Source organism: Chrysochloris asiatica, unplaced genomic scaffold, assembly GCF_000296735.1.
Source record: "Chrysochloris asiatica unplaced genomic scaffold, ChrAsi1.0 scaffold00023, whole genome shotgun sequence".
NCBI classification, from domain to species: domain Eukaryota; kingdom Metazoa; phylum Chordata; class Mammalia; order Afrosoricida; family Chrysochloridae; genus Chrysochloris; species Chrysochloris asiatica.
Genome location: NW_006408541.1, coordinates 17261732 through 17275802, shown reverse-complemented (window position 1 = coordinate 17275802; position 14071 = coordinate 17261732). Strand labels below are relative to the sequence as shown.

The 14071-nt window shown below is 48.6% G+C and overlaps 1 protein-coding gene across 1 annotated transcript in view; it reads right to left on the bottom strand.

The window, feature by feature from the left end:
• Positions 1-14071, bottom strand: part of CDH22 (cadherin 22, type 2) — an 84419-nt gene that overhangs the window by 5122 nt on the left and 65226 nt on the right. The window contains exons 8-9 of the mRNA XM_006839229.1: positions 5790-5911; positions 5566-5683 (exon numbers count right to left, since the gene is read on the bottom strand). Of these exons, the coding sequence (XP_006839292.1) occupies positions 5566-5683; positions 5790-5911 (240 nt within the window). The remainder of the gene's footprint in view (positions 1-5565; positions 5684-5789; positions 5912-14071) is intronic.

The window sequence follows — 14071 nt, the reverse complement described above, 5'->3', positions numbered from 1 at the left end:
CTGAGGGACCCTAGAGCACCAAGGTTCCCTCCTTCATTTTTATACATGGGAAGAAAGGGTGGTCAGAGAGGACACTGAATTAACTTGTTAAGTGCTGTTGCAGCCTATTGCTGGGAGACTCAGGCAGGGTGCACTCACGTCTTTTGCACCCCCCCCCCCCTGCCTTTGCATCCTTGACCCTCCATCACTGTGATGACTCCTATCAACCAGACACCCTCAGAGGCCAGAGTCAGCCAGCTCCACAAAGGGGGCTCTGGCTTCCTTTGGTGACCTGGTGGAATAGTGAGTTAAGCATGTTGTTGCTAATTGTAAGGTTACTGGTTCAAACCCACCAGAGGCTCTACAGGAGAAAGATGAGGCTGTCTGCTCTCATAAAGATTTACAGTTTTGGAAATCCTAAGGAGCAGGTCTACTCTGTCCTATAGGATTACGACGAGTGGGAATCAGCTCAATGGCAGGGGGTTTGGGTGTGGTTTTTGGTCTTCCTTTGGAGGGCCCAGGCCTCATTCCTGTGTCCTTCTCCTTGCCTCTGTCGTCTGCAGGCTGGTCTTTCTCTCCTATCTGAGGTTTTGGTCTCAGTGAACTCAGTCCCTTCCCCAGCAGACTCCATTCTAGCCTTGCCTATAATGGACATATTGCAGGGAAAAGAGCCTTCAGAAGGACTGAAGGCTGAGGAGACTGAAGGTCCAGATGACACAAGACTGTCCGCTAGGAGGTGAAGCAGTGCAATGAATGGTACATGAGGGTTCATTACATTCGTCTATCATGTCTTCAGGGAGTTCCTGGGTGTTCAATGGTTCATGTGCTTGGCTGCCAACCAAAAGGCAGTTCAAGTCCACCAGAGGCATCTTGGAAGAAAGGCCTGGTGATATGCTTCTGAAATACCAGCCATTGAAAACCCTGTGGAACGCATTGTGGAGTGTGGCACACTCTGATACTTGGCGTTGCCATGAATTAGAACAGACTCAATGGCAACTAACTGCTAAAGAAAGAAAGAAACCTACTGAAATTTGAAACCATTCATAAAAAATGTTAAAAACTTAATGCTGAATCTATCACGGTTACCAGTTCGAAACTATCAGCAGTTCCGTGGGAGAAAGATGAGGCTTTCTGTTCCCATAAAGATTTACAGCCTCGGAAACCCTAAGCAGGGTCACTATGAGTCAGAACTGACTCTACCACCACCATTATTGGACCTCAGTTTTCTCATTTATAAATGAAGAAAAATAGCATCATTTAACCCCTTATAGGTGCGGGAATTAAATGATTAAATGGTGCGATCCACACAGAGCGCTGAGAACAATAGTTCCCACACATGTTGTTTTTGTTAAGTGTCGAATCATTTCTGACCCATAGCAACCCTGTATATAGGGTTTCCGAGGAGCAGCTGGTGAGATTGAACCGCCAACCTGGCAGTTCAAGTGGCTTTGCAGTCTGGTGCATTAACCCACACCAGGACTCGCACATATAGAAGCTGTTTATTGTTGTTGTTATTGTCGTCATACCCTAGCCCTGTTTCCTGGCTCTATGCCATCACCCTTTGGGTAGGTTTCCCTGACTTTACACAGTTCCCACTAGCTGGAACATCTCCTCTTCCCTCTTGTCGGAGCAAATTCCTCATCTGCCATGTTCCAGTTAAATGTCACCTCCTTTCTGTGGCCTCCTTTCTCAGTTTGTTTGGAAAGGAAGGATTTATGGCTTTCTCCTTCCTGCTCTGACTATGCAGGGGCCAGGCACACCTCAGTTACAGCACTTGTCATGTGTGCTACATTGGTGTATGCTTGTCTTTTCACAACACAGTCAGCCGGGGCCCGGTGCTGAGCCAGTCCTGAAAAGTAATGCTTGAACCACAACTCTGAGGTACCTGGTGGTCCTGAGTCGGCTCCTTGAGCTCCGGCTTGAACCCTAGATGCCCTGTCAAAGGGTGACAGAACCCCAGCTGGGAAAACATCTTCCTTCCCCTGGGGAAGAAAGGTGGCTCACGAGCAAGATGGGAAGGAGTGGTGTGGACTCACTCACAGTGACTGGGTGCTTCTGATTCACAAGGACTGTGTTGAGTACTTTAAATACAGTCTTATGCATGCCTGTTGTTGTTAAGTGTCATTGGATCGGCTCTGACTCACAGTGACCCTGTATAGGGTTTTCTAGGAGTGCTTGGTGGGTTTGAACTGCTATCTTGTGGTTAATAGTCCAGTGCTTGTCCTACAGCACAACATCAGGACCCCTATTGGATTCCTACAACCACCAAAAGTTGTCATATTATTCCCATTTTATATATGTGGAAATTGAGGCTCAGAGAGAAGTCCCACTTCATCCTTAACATCGTGCCTTCAATTCCATTTCCTACTACCAGGGGTGGGGGTGGGGGTGCCTTTTAGGATGTCAAGGCATGACTAACCAATGAACAAGCATGTGCTGTTGTTGTTAAGTTCTATTAAGTCAGTTCTGACTAACAGTAAACCTGTATAGGGTTACCAGGAGTCCTGGTGTGGTGCTGTAGGACAAGCACTAGATTGCAAGTTCAGTTTGAACTGCAAGGTCGGTGGTTCAAATTCACCAGTTGCTCCTCAGAAACCCTATACTGGGTCGCTATGAGCCAGAACTGACTCAACGGCACTTAACAACAACAATAAATAGGGTTTCCAAGGAACGACTGATGAGTTTGAACTGCTGACTTTTTGGTTAGCAGTTTAATACTCATCCTGCACACAATGAATTGGTGACGAAGTTACCTTTCCCAAACACCCATCTATCCACTCACCCAACCACCCAGCTATCTATCAATTGACCACATGTTGACTGAGTAACTCCTATGTACTAGTTAATACCATGCTAGTCAGGGGAAAACTGGTGAACTAAATCAGCCACAGTCTCTGATCTGAGCTTACATTCTAATGTGAGACAACTGTTAATCAAATAAACCTATAATCAAATCTACAGTTACAAACCATAACAAAGTATAGGAAGAGCACAAAACAGAAGACTTGACCCAGCTCTGGGGGTCATGAGGGCCCTTAGAAGAAGTGTTATATTATTGCTGAGCCCTAAGTGATGTATAGGCATTAACCAGGAGAGAAAGCGCATGCAAAGGCCCTGAGGTTGGAAGACTCCAGAAACTGCAATCCAGTGTGGTTAGAGTGAGTCAAGATAAGGCAGAGAGGGCTCATTGTGGAAGAGCTTGGAGTCCATGTTAAGGAATTTAGACTATTTTCCTAAAAACAGAAGACTATTGATGGGTTGTTTTAAGAAAAAAAAAAAAAAGTGACTTCATGGTGTATCATTCGTTCATTCCATAGCAAATATTCATTAAGCTCCCTTTACAGTTAGGACTGTTCTAGGCTGCAATGAACCAGACAGATATGGTGCCTACCCGTGCTGAGCCCACATTCTAGTCTGGGAAGTCTGCTGTCTGAAACAGAAGAGTGGATGTGGAAGAGCAGGTTGGAAGCTACTGTGTTTTAGGTGTGAGATAACAGTGTTGGTAGAAGCAGAGAGGAGTAGACAGATTTGAGAAATGAGCGGCTGGCTCTCACATTCCCCAGCAAGAGCAGAAGAGAGGAGGGTTGATGTTTGTCTCTCAGGGTTGCCGTCTTTGGCCACAGAGCCGTATGTTCCAAGGGCTCTCATCTCTGCCACTCCTTCATCCCATCATGAAATGAATTTCCCAAGGTGCCCTCCTGGGCAGCAGCTGGCCTCAGCTGGGGAATTCTCTGGCTGTCCCAGGCCCCCACCCCACCCTTCTAGGTGGGATTGGCACGGGGCACTGCAGCCATCCATCTGGCCTGACATAGATCAGTGTCAATCCCTGGCTGCAGAAGCAATATTTATAAATCAGTTTCCAAACTGGCTACAAATTTGTACAAAGAAACAGATGGGTTGGGGTAGCCGTTTGTCATCCAGGATATTTATATGGTGAGGAGGAGGGGCTTGGCACATTGCAGGAAGGGGCTGTGGGACTGGAGGGGAACCTTTTTTGGCAGTAATGACCTCAAGCATGCTGCTGCCACCTTTGCCTGGAGTTTGGGCCAAGTGGTCACGCTGGGTGTGAGCTCTGGCTGTGCTCCTGTACAAACAGAAGCAGTTGGGGGCAGAACCTCAGGCCCCTCGGGGTGGAAGAACTTGTGAACTTAGCTAGGTGACTCACGACTATCTGCGTCTCCTGGGGCCAGCACAGGACACAGCTGGCATAATGAACAGGTAGCCTGCTGAACCGGTTGTTAAAATATTGAGATACTGCCAAAAAGGTTTAAACAGCCACTACTCTGAGCCCTAGTACTGTAGTGATTATGAGTTAGGTTGCTAACCTTAGAGTCTGTAGTTCGAAACCACCAACCGTTCTGCTACCCATTGTTCTGTGGGAGAAAGATGAGGCTTTCTGCTCCTGTAAATATTTACAGCCTCAGAAACTCTATACAGGGTTGATATGAATCAGAACAGACTCCACAGCACATAACCACCACTACTCTGAGGCCACCCCCAAATGTCCCTCAGTTGCCTCAGCCTTCCCCCACTTCTAGCTACAACCAAGCAATTAAAAGGTTAATGTCTGGCACAGCAGGGGTCCCAGCAGCCTGCTACTAATTATGGTCAGTGTCCTTTCTGATTGGCTAAACTGCACTGGTTGTTAAATATTTTTAAAATGGTGAATACCGGTGGATTAGGTTCATTGAGGGCTTCTCCCTTCAGTGTGTCGCTGTAGGGTAAAGCACTGGCCCACAAGATCATTTTGAACTGCAAGGTCGGCAGTTCAAATTCACTAGCTGCTCCTCAGAAACCCTACACAGGGTCGCTATGAGTCAGAAATAACTCAACAGCACTTAATAACAACAACAACAACGAAGTTCCTGAGGGTGAGTCCAGACCCCTTACAGGGCAAGAAGGAATCAACACACTTTGGCCCCCACTGGGCTTTCTGACCACATCTCCTTCCCCGGCCTCCTGCTCTCTCCCTCCAGCCATGCTTGCCTCCTTCTGTTCCTTCAGCATTCCAGGCCTCTGACCTTTGCACTTGCTAAAAAAAAAGCGTCCCAGGGCCTTTGCACTTGTAGTTTCTGTCACTTGGAGCTTCCTTTGCCCACTTATCTGTACAGTTCATGCCTTCATTTCCTTCAGATTCCTAGTTGACCAGTGATTTTCTCAGAGAGGCTGTCCCAGACCACCCTATTTTAGTTCATTTAAAAAATTTATTTTAGACCACCCTATTTTTGAAAGTCCAGACTCTTGTGTAGATTAGGTTATTCACCCTCACAGACACTTACCACTTATTTCTGTCTTCACGTAAAATAGGGATCTTCTCACATGTAGCCGCTCCTCATTTATGCCCCTTGCCATTGCCCTACCCTTGGAATGCCCTCTCCACTCCGAAAACCCACAACCTGCCTGTTCATGGTTTGGTCAGCAGGCTGAGTAACAGCCTCCACTTAACTGAGACTTTGTGTGGTCATAGCCCCAACAACTGGTCCTCTGGGTGCTTCAGTCTCTCTCCATGTAGTATATGCTAGGGAAAGGGGAGACTAGGCTCCTCCCTCCATGATCCCAGGATTTGTTGGTTCAGACGTAACTCACCTTCGATGTCAAGCAGAGAGAAGTGAGGGTTGCTGGGAGCCTCAGGCACCAGGTGGAAATAGAAGCGGTGGCCACCCTGGGGCTCGTCTCTGTCCACCACGCTAATGGTTTGGATGAGCTGGAAGGTGATAGAGGGGAGGAGGCTGAGCTCACTCTGACCTGGGGAGCGGGTGCCCTTGGCTAGTCCAGGCAGCATGTCCAGGTCCCAGACCCCTTAATGGTACCTGGCCTGGCTTGGCATCCTCACACACGGATGTTTCATAGGGTGTGGCCAGTTCTGGGGGATTGTCGTTCACATCCAGGATTCGAATCCTTAGGGATGCCCGGGAAAGCTGGGCATGATTGTCTGCAACCAGAACACAGGACATGATGAGTGGCATCAGGTGAGGTCTAGACAACCCCTCTCTCTGCTTCTTGAGCAAGATTAGGCAGTCGAGTCACACTGAGAGATCTGGTTGACCAAGTCAGTGATAGGACCAGAAATGGGGACATGTGACCATCAGTGGGTGATTATCACTATAGCCTTCACCACAATCCTTACTGTCACCATCAGCATCATCACCATACCCTTCACCACCACGGTGAACATAAACATCACCACTGCTAGCTTCATCACCATAATCTCCACCATTACTACCTCATTCACTACCATCAAGATGACTACACCCATCACCACCATTAAACCCTGACCACCACCATTAACGTGACCAAAACTATCAATACCACCACCATCAACACCTCCACTGTTGCCATCACATCATCACCACATCTGTGATCATCACTGGAATTACAGCTATCACCTCCACTACTATACCCCTAGTTCCACCCTCATCATCCCTACTAATACCAACACTATTACTATCGCCACCATCACTACCACCACCATCATCCCCAATACTGTCCTCTCATCATCATCCCCGGTCACCACCACCACCATTAACAATGTCATCACTATGCCCATCACCACAGAATACATAGAATGCACCTGGCATAGCCACATTCGACAGTCAAGCTATCCTTGCAGAAATCCTGTGGTTTGGTACAATTTTATCCCCATATTGTAGAAAAGAAATAAAACTGGAAAGGTTTTCAAACTAGGCCTTTAGTTATCACATCTTACAGCTCGACTCCAAAACCTCTGCTTTTTCAAAACCCAACACTGAGAGAGCAAGATGAGTCCCCTGGAGATGGATGTTGGCGAGAGTCCTCAGCAAAACTGCTCCCACCTCACCAGATGTAATCTCTTTGAGGACAAGATCCCTGTCTTATTCATCCTGGGGTCCCCAGAACTATGGGATCTAATAGGTTTCTTGAATGAATGAAGCCTGAATGAATGAAGCCTGGAAGGACTGAGACTGAAGGAGGCTTCAATTCTAGGCGTGGCTTTGTCCCTGACCCAGTGTTTGATCTTGAGTAAGACCCTTCTCTCTCTGATATCAGTTGTCACACCTAAAAAATGAACAGAGCATAATGACTAAGAGCAAGGAGTCTGGAGCCAGGCGGTTTCCATTCCAACTCTGCCAATGGTGTGTCTCAGTTTTCTCACCTATAAAATGGGGCTAAGAAGATAGATTGAATTAATATTTGTAAAGCACTAATGACTGTGTACAAGACGTTATTGTTAAATGCCATCGAGTCGGATCTGACTCATAGTGACCCTGTATAGGATTTCCAAGGAACAGCTGGTGACTTTGAACTGTCGACCTTATGGTTCATAGTTCAGTGATGACCCTATAGCACCACACCAGGAGGCTATGTGTACAATGCATAGAGAGTGCTATATAAGTATTTAAGTAAACAGATGTCTTCCAAGGGTCCCTTCAGTAGTGATATTAAATGACTTAGTATTAGGATCGTCCATCCCAGCCTGCCCTCTCTGAGTAACACACTGAACAGTGACTGGTCTTATCTAGACTCTAGGAGAACCTCACTGGGCCCGGTCCTGAATTATCTTAGTCACGTGCCCATCACTGACATGTCTCAGTTGCCAGCACCTCCGGCACATTCCCTGGGAGACGAAACTATGCCCAGTTCCTGGCAGTGAATCTGGTGGTTGGTAGGAAACTCTTTGGGGGTCAGCACGGAAGCTTCCAGGAAGCCAGATACCACGTGAATTTTAGGGGGAGTGAGGTTGACCCCTACTTCTTTCTCTGAACCCAGGGATCCTCTGGCTGCCAACTGCAGCAGCGTTTTTGTTGAGAGAGAAATGGAGACCAGGAGGCAGGTATACCACCTCCTGGGGGGCCAATGCAGAAGTGGGGCCATGAGGTCTTAATTAACTCAGACCCCAACCCCCCTTTGGAGGGCACCTTATCTCCTCAGTTCACCCAGATCTGCCATCTCAGCAATTTGAGGGGGAGCTTCTTTTGGGGCCAGCAATGGGAGTCGTGACTGGGAATGCCGGGTAAGCCGTTATTTTTGAGAGCACGTTGCCAGAGAACTTCAACAGGCAGACGGTGGGTGCTTGGGAGGGAGGGAGGGTGAGGCCAGCAGCAGAAACCAGAGCCTTTCTCCCCTCCAAGGCAGAGAGAGGGGTGGAGGAGGAGGGCAGGAGCTGGGTGGGGGGGAAAGAAGTCCCAGTGGTTCACAGGGAAGGGAGCCCTCAGAGCAGGACGGGCCTTCCAGGGACAATTGCCTGCAGGAAGCTGGTCACTGCTGGTGGGAACACCATCACAGAAGCAGGCCTCTGAATTGTGCTTGGTCCACGCCTATTTTTAAAATGTCACAGGTCACCTCTTGAGGAAGCCCCAAGCTTTTTGGTATAAAATGATGGTCTCAGATATGAGGGATGGGGCAGCTGAATCCAGGGACCCTTGGATTAGGGCAGCAAGTGGCATCTGTGCAATCCAGCTGTGGTTCTCCTGCCTGGCTGCTTATCTCCAGCTGGGAAGCATTTGGAACATACCGATGCTGAAGGCCTGGTCACTGAGGAGTTTCCAAGTTCCCCAGGTGAATCCAGTGTGCAGTAGGGCTGCCAACCTCTGTCCTACCTGATGTCTCATGATGATAATTGGTATCATTTCTAATAATTGATCAAAATCATTTATACTTTTAACACCTGTTTCTAGTATCCATCCATCCATCTGGACCTCTTTGCAGAAATTCCCAATTGACAAGAAACTTTCATACCTCTGACACTATCTTTGTGAAGAAGGCTTGCCAATCCCATTTTGCAGATGAGAAAACCGAGACCTAGAGATGGGGAGGACCTTGCCGAAAATCACTAGACTGGTCAGGGGCAGAGCTGGGATTGCAGCTACACCATAAATGAGCCTTTCTGCTGCTTGGCTCTTGGTCCAAGCGGTGGCAGTAGTCCCACAGACTGGGTTTAAGGTGACTTCTCCCACTGCCTTTTGGAGGGTGTCCCCTCCAGGGGCCAGGTTCCCACAGGGTCCCACTCCCCTCTTGGCATCTCAGTTCAGCTGACTGACATGCAAATTAGTTTAATTATTTCTTCTTCTAAAATAAATTATATTTTGCAGTAGCTGCAATATGTTGTGTCAGGCAAAATTACATTCAATATTTTTAAACTAATTGATGCAGCCTTGAGGAAGGCTGATTGACAGCCTAGAGATGAGCAGGCCTGCAGCCTTAGCCGATTCCTAAATTAAAATGAAATGTGCTTTGGCCCTGTGCTTTCTCCTGGAGCTCCTCACCATTTATCTGGGGTGGTGGCAGGGGGAAGCCCTGGGGTCCAGGAAGTCCCCAGAGGCTGGGCAGCCCAGTGGGGGCCTCAGAAGAGGCCAGACTTAGAGCAAGTAGAACTGTTACACTGAATGGGCAGATGGCTTACCTTAGGTCTTAAACTTCCTTCTGGAAAACAGACGGGTCTGGACTGAGTGATTTGGAACTGGCTTTTGCTGACAATTATGAACTGAGTGCCTGCTATGTACCAAGGACACAGTGGGGAACAAGACCAACATCGTGTGTCTAATAGCAGGGACAGATATTACTCTGCGCTGGGAGAACTGAGAGAAAAGCACAGGAGTAATGAGTGTGTGGAGCAGGGATGCTTCCCCTGGAAGAACTGACATTTCAGCTGAGACCTGGCTAGCAGATAGTCAGGTGAAAGGGCGAGTGAGGCAGGAAGTAGGAACAGCATGTGCAAAGGTCCTGGGGTGGAATGGAATTGGTGGAAGGAAGAACTCAGGCCTTGGTGGAGCTACTTCCCTAACCAGTGGCATCTGGACCAAACTGGGCTTGGAAGACGTAAGGTCGCTGAGAAGGAAAGAGGAGTTGGGGACTGATTTGTTGGCCCCTCTAGGGTTCTGCTAGCAAAGTGTTCCTTCCCAGAAGGGCACAGTGAGCGCCTCCCATAGAATATGGTCATCCGGCTAACCACTGTGGAAAGGAGGGACTATTATTATCACAAATTTGCTGATGAGGAGACCAGCTCAGAGAGGCAAAGCAACATGCCCAAGGTCTCACAGGAAACTCAAACCTGGGTGGGATTGAGGAGTCTCTAACCACCAGATAGTACTGCCTTTCTTATTGTCTTATGCCCAAACTCTCCATGCCTTCAAGGGCCTGGACAAAAGCTCTGCTTGTCCCACAGAGCTCTCTTTGACTGCTCATGTTGTTAATAAGTGCCGTCAAGTCTGTTCTGACTCACAGCAATTCTGTATAGGGTTTCCGAGGAGCAGCTGGTGGGTCTGAACTGCTGACCTTGTGGTTCCCAGTCCAGTGCTGATCCTACAGTGCCACACCAGGAGTCCTGGAGTCCTGGGCAACAGAGTACGTAAGTCGACATGCCCATGAGGCCACATGTGACCAGACTCTTTTTGCCTTCCCTCTCTCAGGCCTCTCCCTCCTTTTCGCTCTGCTCCAAGCTCTGTCCTTTGCCTCCTTCTGATCTTTGCCCAAATATCTTTTCCAAGAGACTTCCCTGACAAGCCTGTTTAAACCTGTCCCTTCCCTAACCACTGTGGGTTTTTTTCTATGGGTTTTTTCCTTTTTAATTTATCTAACTACCTCCCCCCACTAGAATGTAAGCCCATCACTCATCAGTCACTTTGTCGTATCATGTGTATAGTGCTCTGATGCTGGAAGCTATGGCACTGGCATTTCAAATACCAGGGAGGACACGTTCAGGAGAGCTTCTAGACTAAGGGAGACTAGGAAGAAAGACCTGGAAATCTAATTTCCTAAAACTAGTCAGTGAGAACCTTATAAATGCCATTAGAATGTTGTCTGATACAGTGCTGGAAGATGATCCACAAAAATAGACTCAAGTACACCAACAATCAAGAAAGAGCACAGGATTTGGCAATGCTTCATTCTCTTGTTAGATGGGGTTGCCATGAACCTTAGCTGAATTAATAGCAGATAACAGTAACCATTCCGGCTCATAGCGGTCCTGTATAGGACTTCCGAGGAGGAGCGCCTGGCAAGGGTGAACTGCCGACCTTGCAGTTCAAACCAACCTTGTGGTCCAGTGTTTATCCAAAAGCACCACACCACGATTCCCCGTAGCAGCAGAATACAAGCAGATATTGTTATCTGTTTTGTTTGCTGTTAGAGCCCAGCACCTGTGTTCATGGCATGTTGTTGTTGTTAAGTGCTGTTAAGTCAGTTCTGACTCATAGTGACCTGGAGCAGCTGGTAGACTTGAACCTCCGATCTCACAGTTAACAGCCCAGTGCTTATCTCACAGTGCCACACCAGGGCTCTGTGCTCCTGGCATGAGCAATCCAAAAACAATCCAAACCCATTGCTGTTAAGTTGATTGCAACTCCATGTGGTACAGAATCCAAGTGCTCCACAGGGTGTTCTTGGCTGTAATCTTTATGGGAACACATCGCCAGCCCTTTCTTTCAGGGTGCCACTGGGAGGGTTCCAACTGCCAACCCTTAGGGTAGCAGACAAGTACAAACCCTTTGTGCCATCCAGGGACCACATTCATGGCATATAGTTTGTTATGATCGTTAAGTGCTGTTGAGTCAGTTCCGACTCATAGTGACCCTGTTTAGGGTTTCCAAGGAGCATCTCCTGGTGAATTTGAACCACCGGCCGTTCAGTTCAAACTGTCCTTGCGGTCCAGTGCATTTGTCCACAAAGCCACACCAGGACTCCATGGCATATAGTAGATGCTTACAAATATGTGTGGAATTAACACATTTCATTCTCTGTGACTTCCCTAACATGCTCTATCTCTTAGAGGAATTGTGGGAGGATGGACTAATCCTGTGTGGTCACACCTCCCTCCAGCAAGCACCCCATCCTCTAGTCAGGTGACCCTCTTCCAACCTCTCTCTCTTGGTCAAGGTTTTCTCATCAGTAAAACAAATGAAGTTAGACTCTGAGATTTTTCTTGGCTAGAGAGACAAAGTGAGGTTGTAAGGAAGGGGAGGAGAGAGAGAGAAAGAGACAGAAAGACAGACACAGATTACCTTGGAGGTCCATTCTCCTTACCACTCATCCTTACAGTCGGGGGGAGTGTGGGGAGCAGAGCCTGGGCCCTCTTTTCCATGGTCCCCCCAGCCCCTCCCCATCTCCTGAAGGAATTAAATCTCATCCAAACACCAAGCTGTGATTAGAGCTGGCCAGCTGGGCAGGAAGATTTATCATCCCAATTACAAGCTCGCCAAGACAGGCAGGCAGGATGGTGAGAAGGGGTTGGGGGGCAGGTGGGGTCCTCCAGGGAGGGGATATGAGGGTGGTCAGGAATAGAATTCTTGTACACACTGCCCCACCCCCACTCACCTCTCTTAGGGACTTGGATGATCTGTTTGGCTTCCATGTTGAGGGCAGAGGCTTTAGCCCTGTGGGGAGAAAGTTTAGTCCTCCAAGTAGGTGTGGGCTGAGAGTTGACTAGGAAATAACTGGTGAAGGGGATAGGGAGGGGAAGGATGCAGGAGAAGTGGCCCCCGGGCCTTTGCACATGCAAAGGATGCTTTGTATGTGCAAAGGACCTGGGGTAGGAGGGGAAGCTATAGATAGTGAGGCCCTGGATCTCTTCCAGGGAGAACCCTGTCCTTGGCATAGTTGTTCACCTAGAATCTGAACCAAACTGTGCTTGGGGTTGGGGGCAGCAGCCCAGTGAGAAAGGAGTCACAGCATCCCTGGAATGAGGGCTGTGGGAGGAAGTGTTCTCCGGGGTTGGTCTGGTTCCTAATGTTCTGCTCTCTGAAACTTCATCAACCTTACAAAATGTTTGGTCCTGTTGGCATCTACTGGTTACTTAAAGTGGCGCTGGATCCCAGGACCTCCAAGAGGACACCTGGGCCTAATTTACACACCTCTGGTGACAGGGAATTCACTGTCTTCCAAAGCAGCCCCTCCCCAGACGAGCTCCTAGTCCTACCCTGCTCTGACATTCCAGCACACGCTGATCTGGAGTCCCCCCTCCAGTCTGAACCCTTGAAAATGCTGGGCTCACACATCTGACCAAAGGCCCACTTTGGCTTCCTGCTGCCTCCAGATGGTTGACTCTTCACAGGACCCCTCTGGTCCGAGCCTCCTGCCGCCCAAATCTCTGTCCTCAGAATGGGCAGTGGGCTCCCTGGACTCTACTTCCTAGCCTTCTCAGCCTCTGAGCCCCACTCAGATGTGGGAAGGGTTTCCCATCCCTTTTGGTGTCTCCCACTCCAAGTCCCTACAGCTTCTACTCTGTGTTATCCCTGAATGGTGGTGTGCCTGCTCCTGAGCTCCCTGAGCCAAGTCTGCTTATCACCAGTCTGGGGCAACAAAGACTGCCCCCTTAGAAAACACTGAGTAAGGGCAAACATGAGGGAGGGGTTCCTGGAGGAAACTGAGCACTCACGGTTAGACCTCATCCCTACTCCTCCTCACACCTCCTCCACATCTTTCTAAAGAGCTTGGGACTGAGAGTCAAACAGCCCCATCGCATCTGAGGACCTGCTGCTTTCCCTCCTCGGGCCTCAGTGTTTCCAGCTATGAGATGGGGTGGAGGTGGGAGGGGCTGGAGTCATCACCTCTGACATCCTCTTGCCCTTCAGACTCTGTGGTAAATAATCGCACCAAGAGTTCTAGTGTGTCACTGTGGGATAAAGCACTAGACCACAAGGTCAGTTTGAACAACCACAAGGCTGGTGGTTCAAGCTCACCAGCTGCTCCCTGGAAACTCTACATAGGGTTGCTATGAGTTGGAACAGACAAAATAGCACTTAACAACAACAACATCAACAACAACTATAGTACCGAGTCCTGGTGTGGCACTGCAGGATAAGCACTGAACCTTAAAGTCACTTTGAACTGCAGGGTCAGTGGTTCAAAACTCGCCAGTTGCTCCTCAGAAACCCTATACAAAGTTGCTATGAGTTAGAATGCACTCGACAGCACTTAACAACAACAACAACAACACCGGAGTCCTGGTATGACACTGTAGAATAAACACTGGACTGGTAACCAACCATAAGATCGACAGTTCAAACCCATCAGCCACTCCTTGAAAACCCTATACAGGGTCAATATGCGCCAGAACTGACTCGATGGCACTTAATAAGAACGACAGTATCTGGAGTCCTGGTGTAGCTCTGTAGGATAA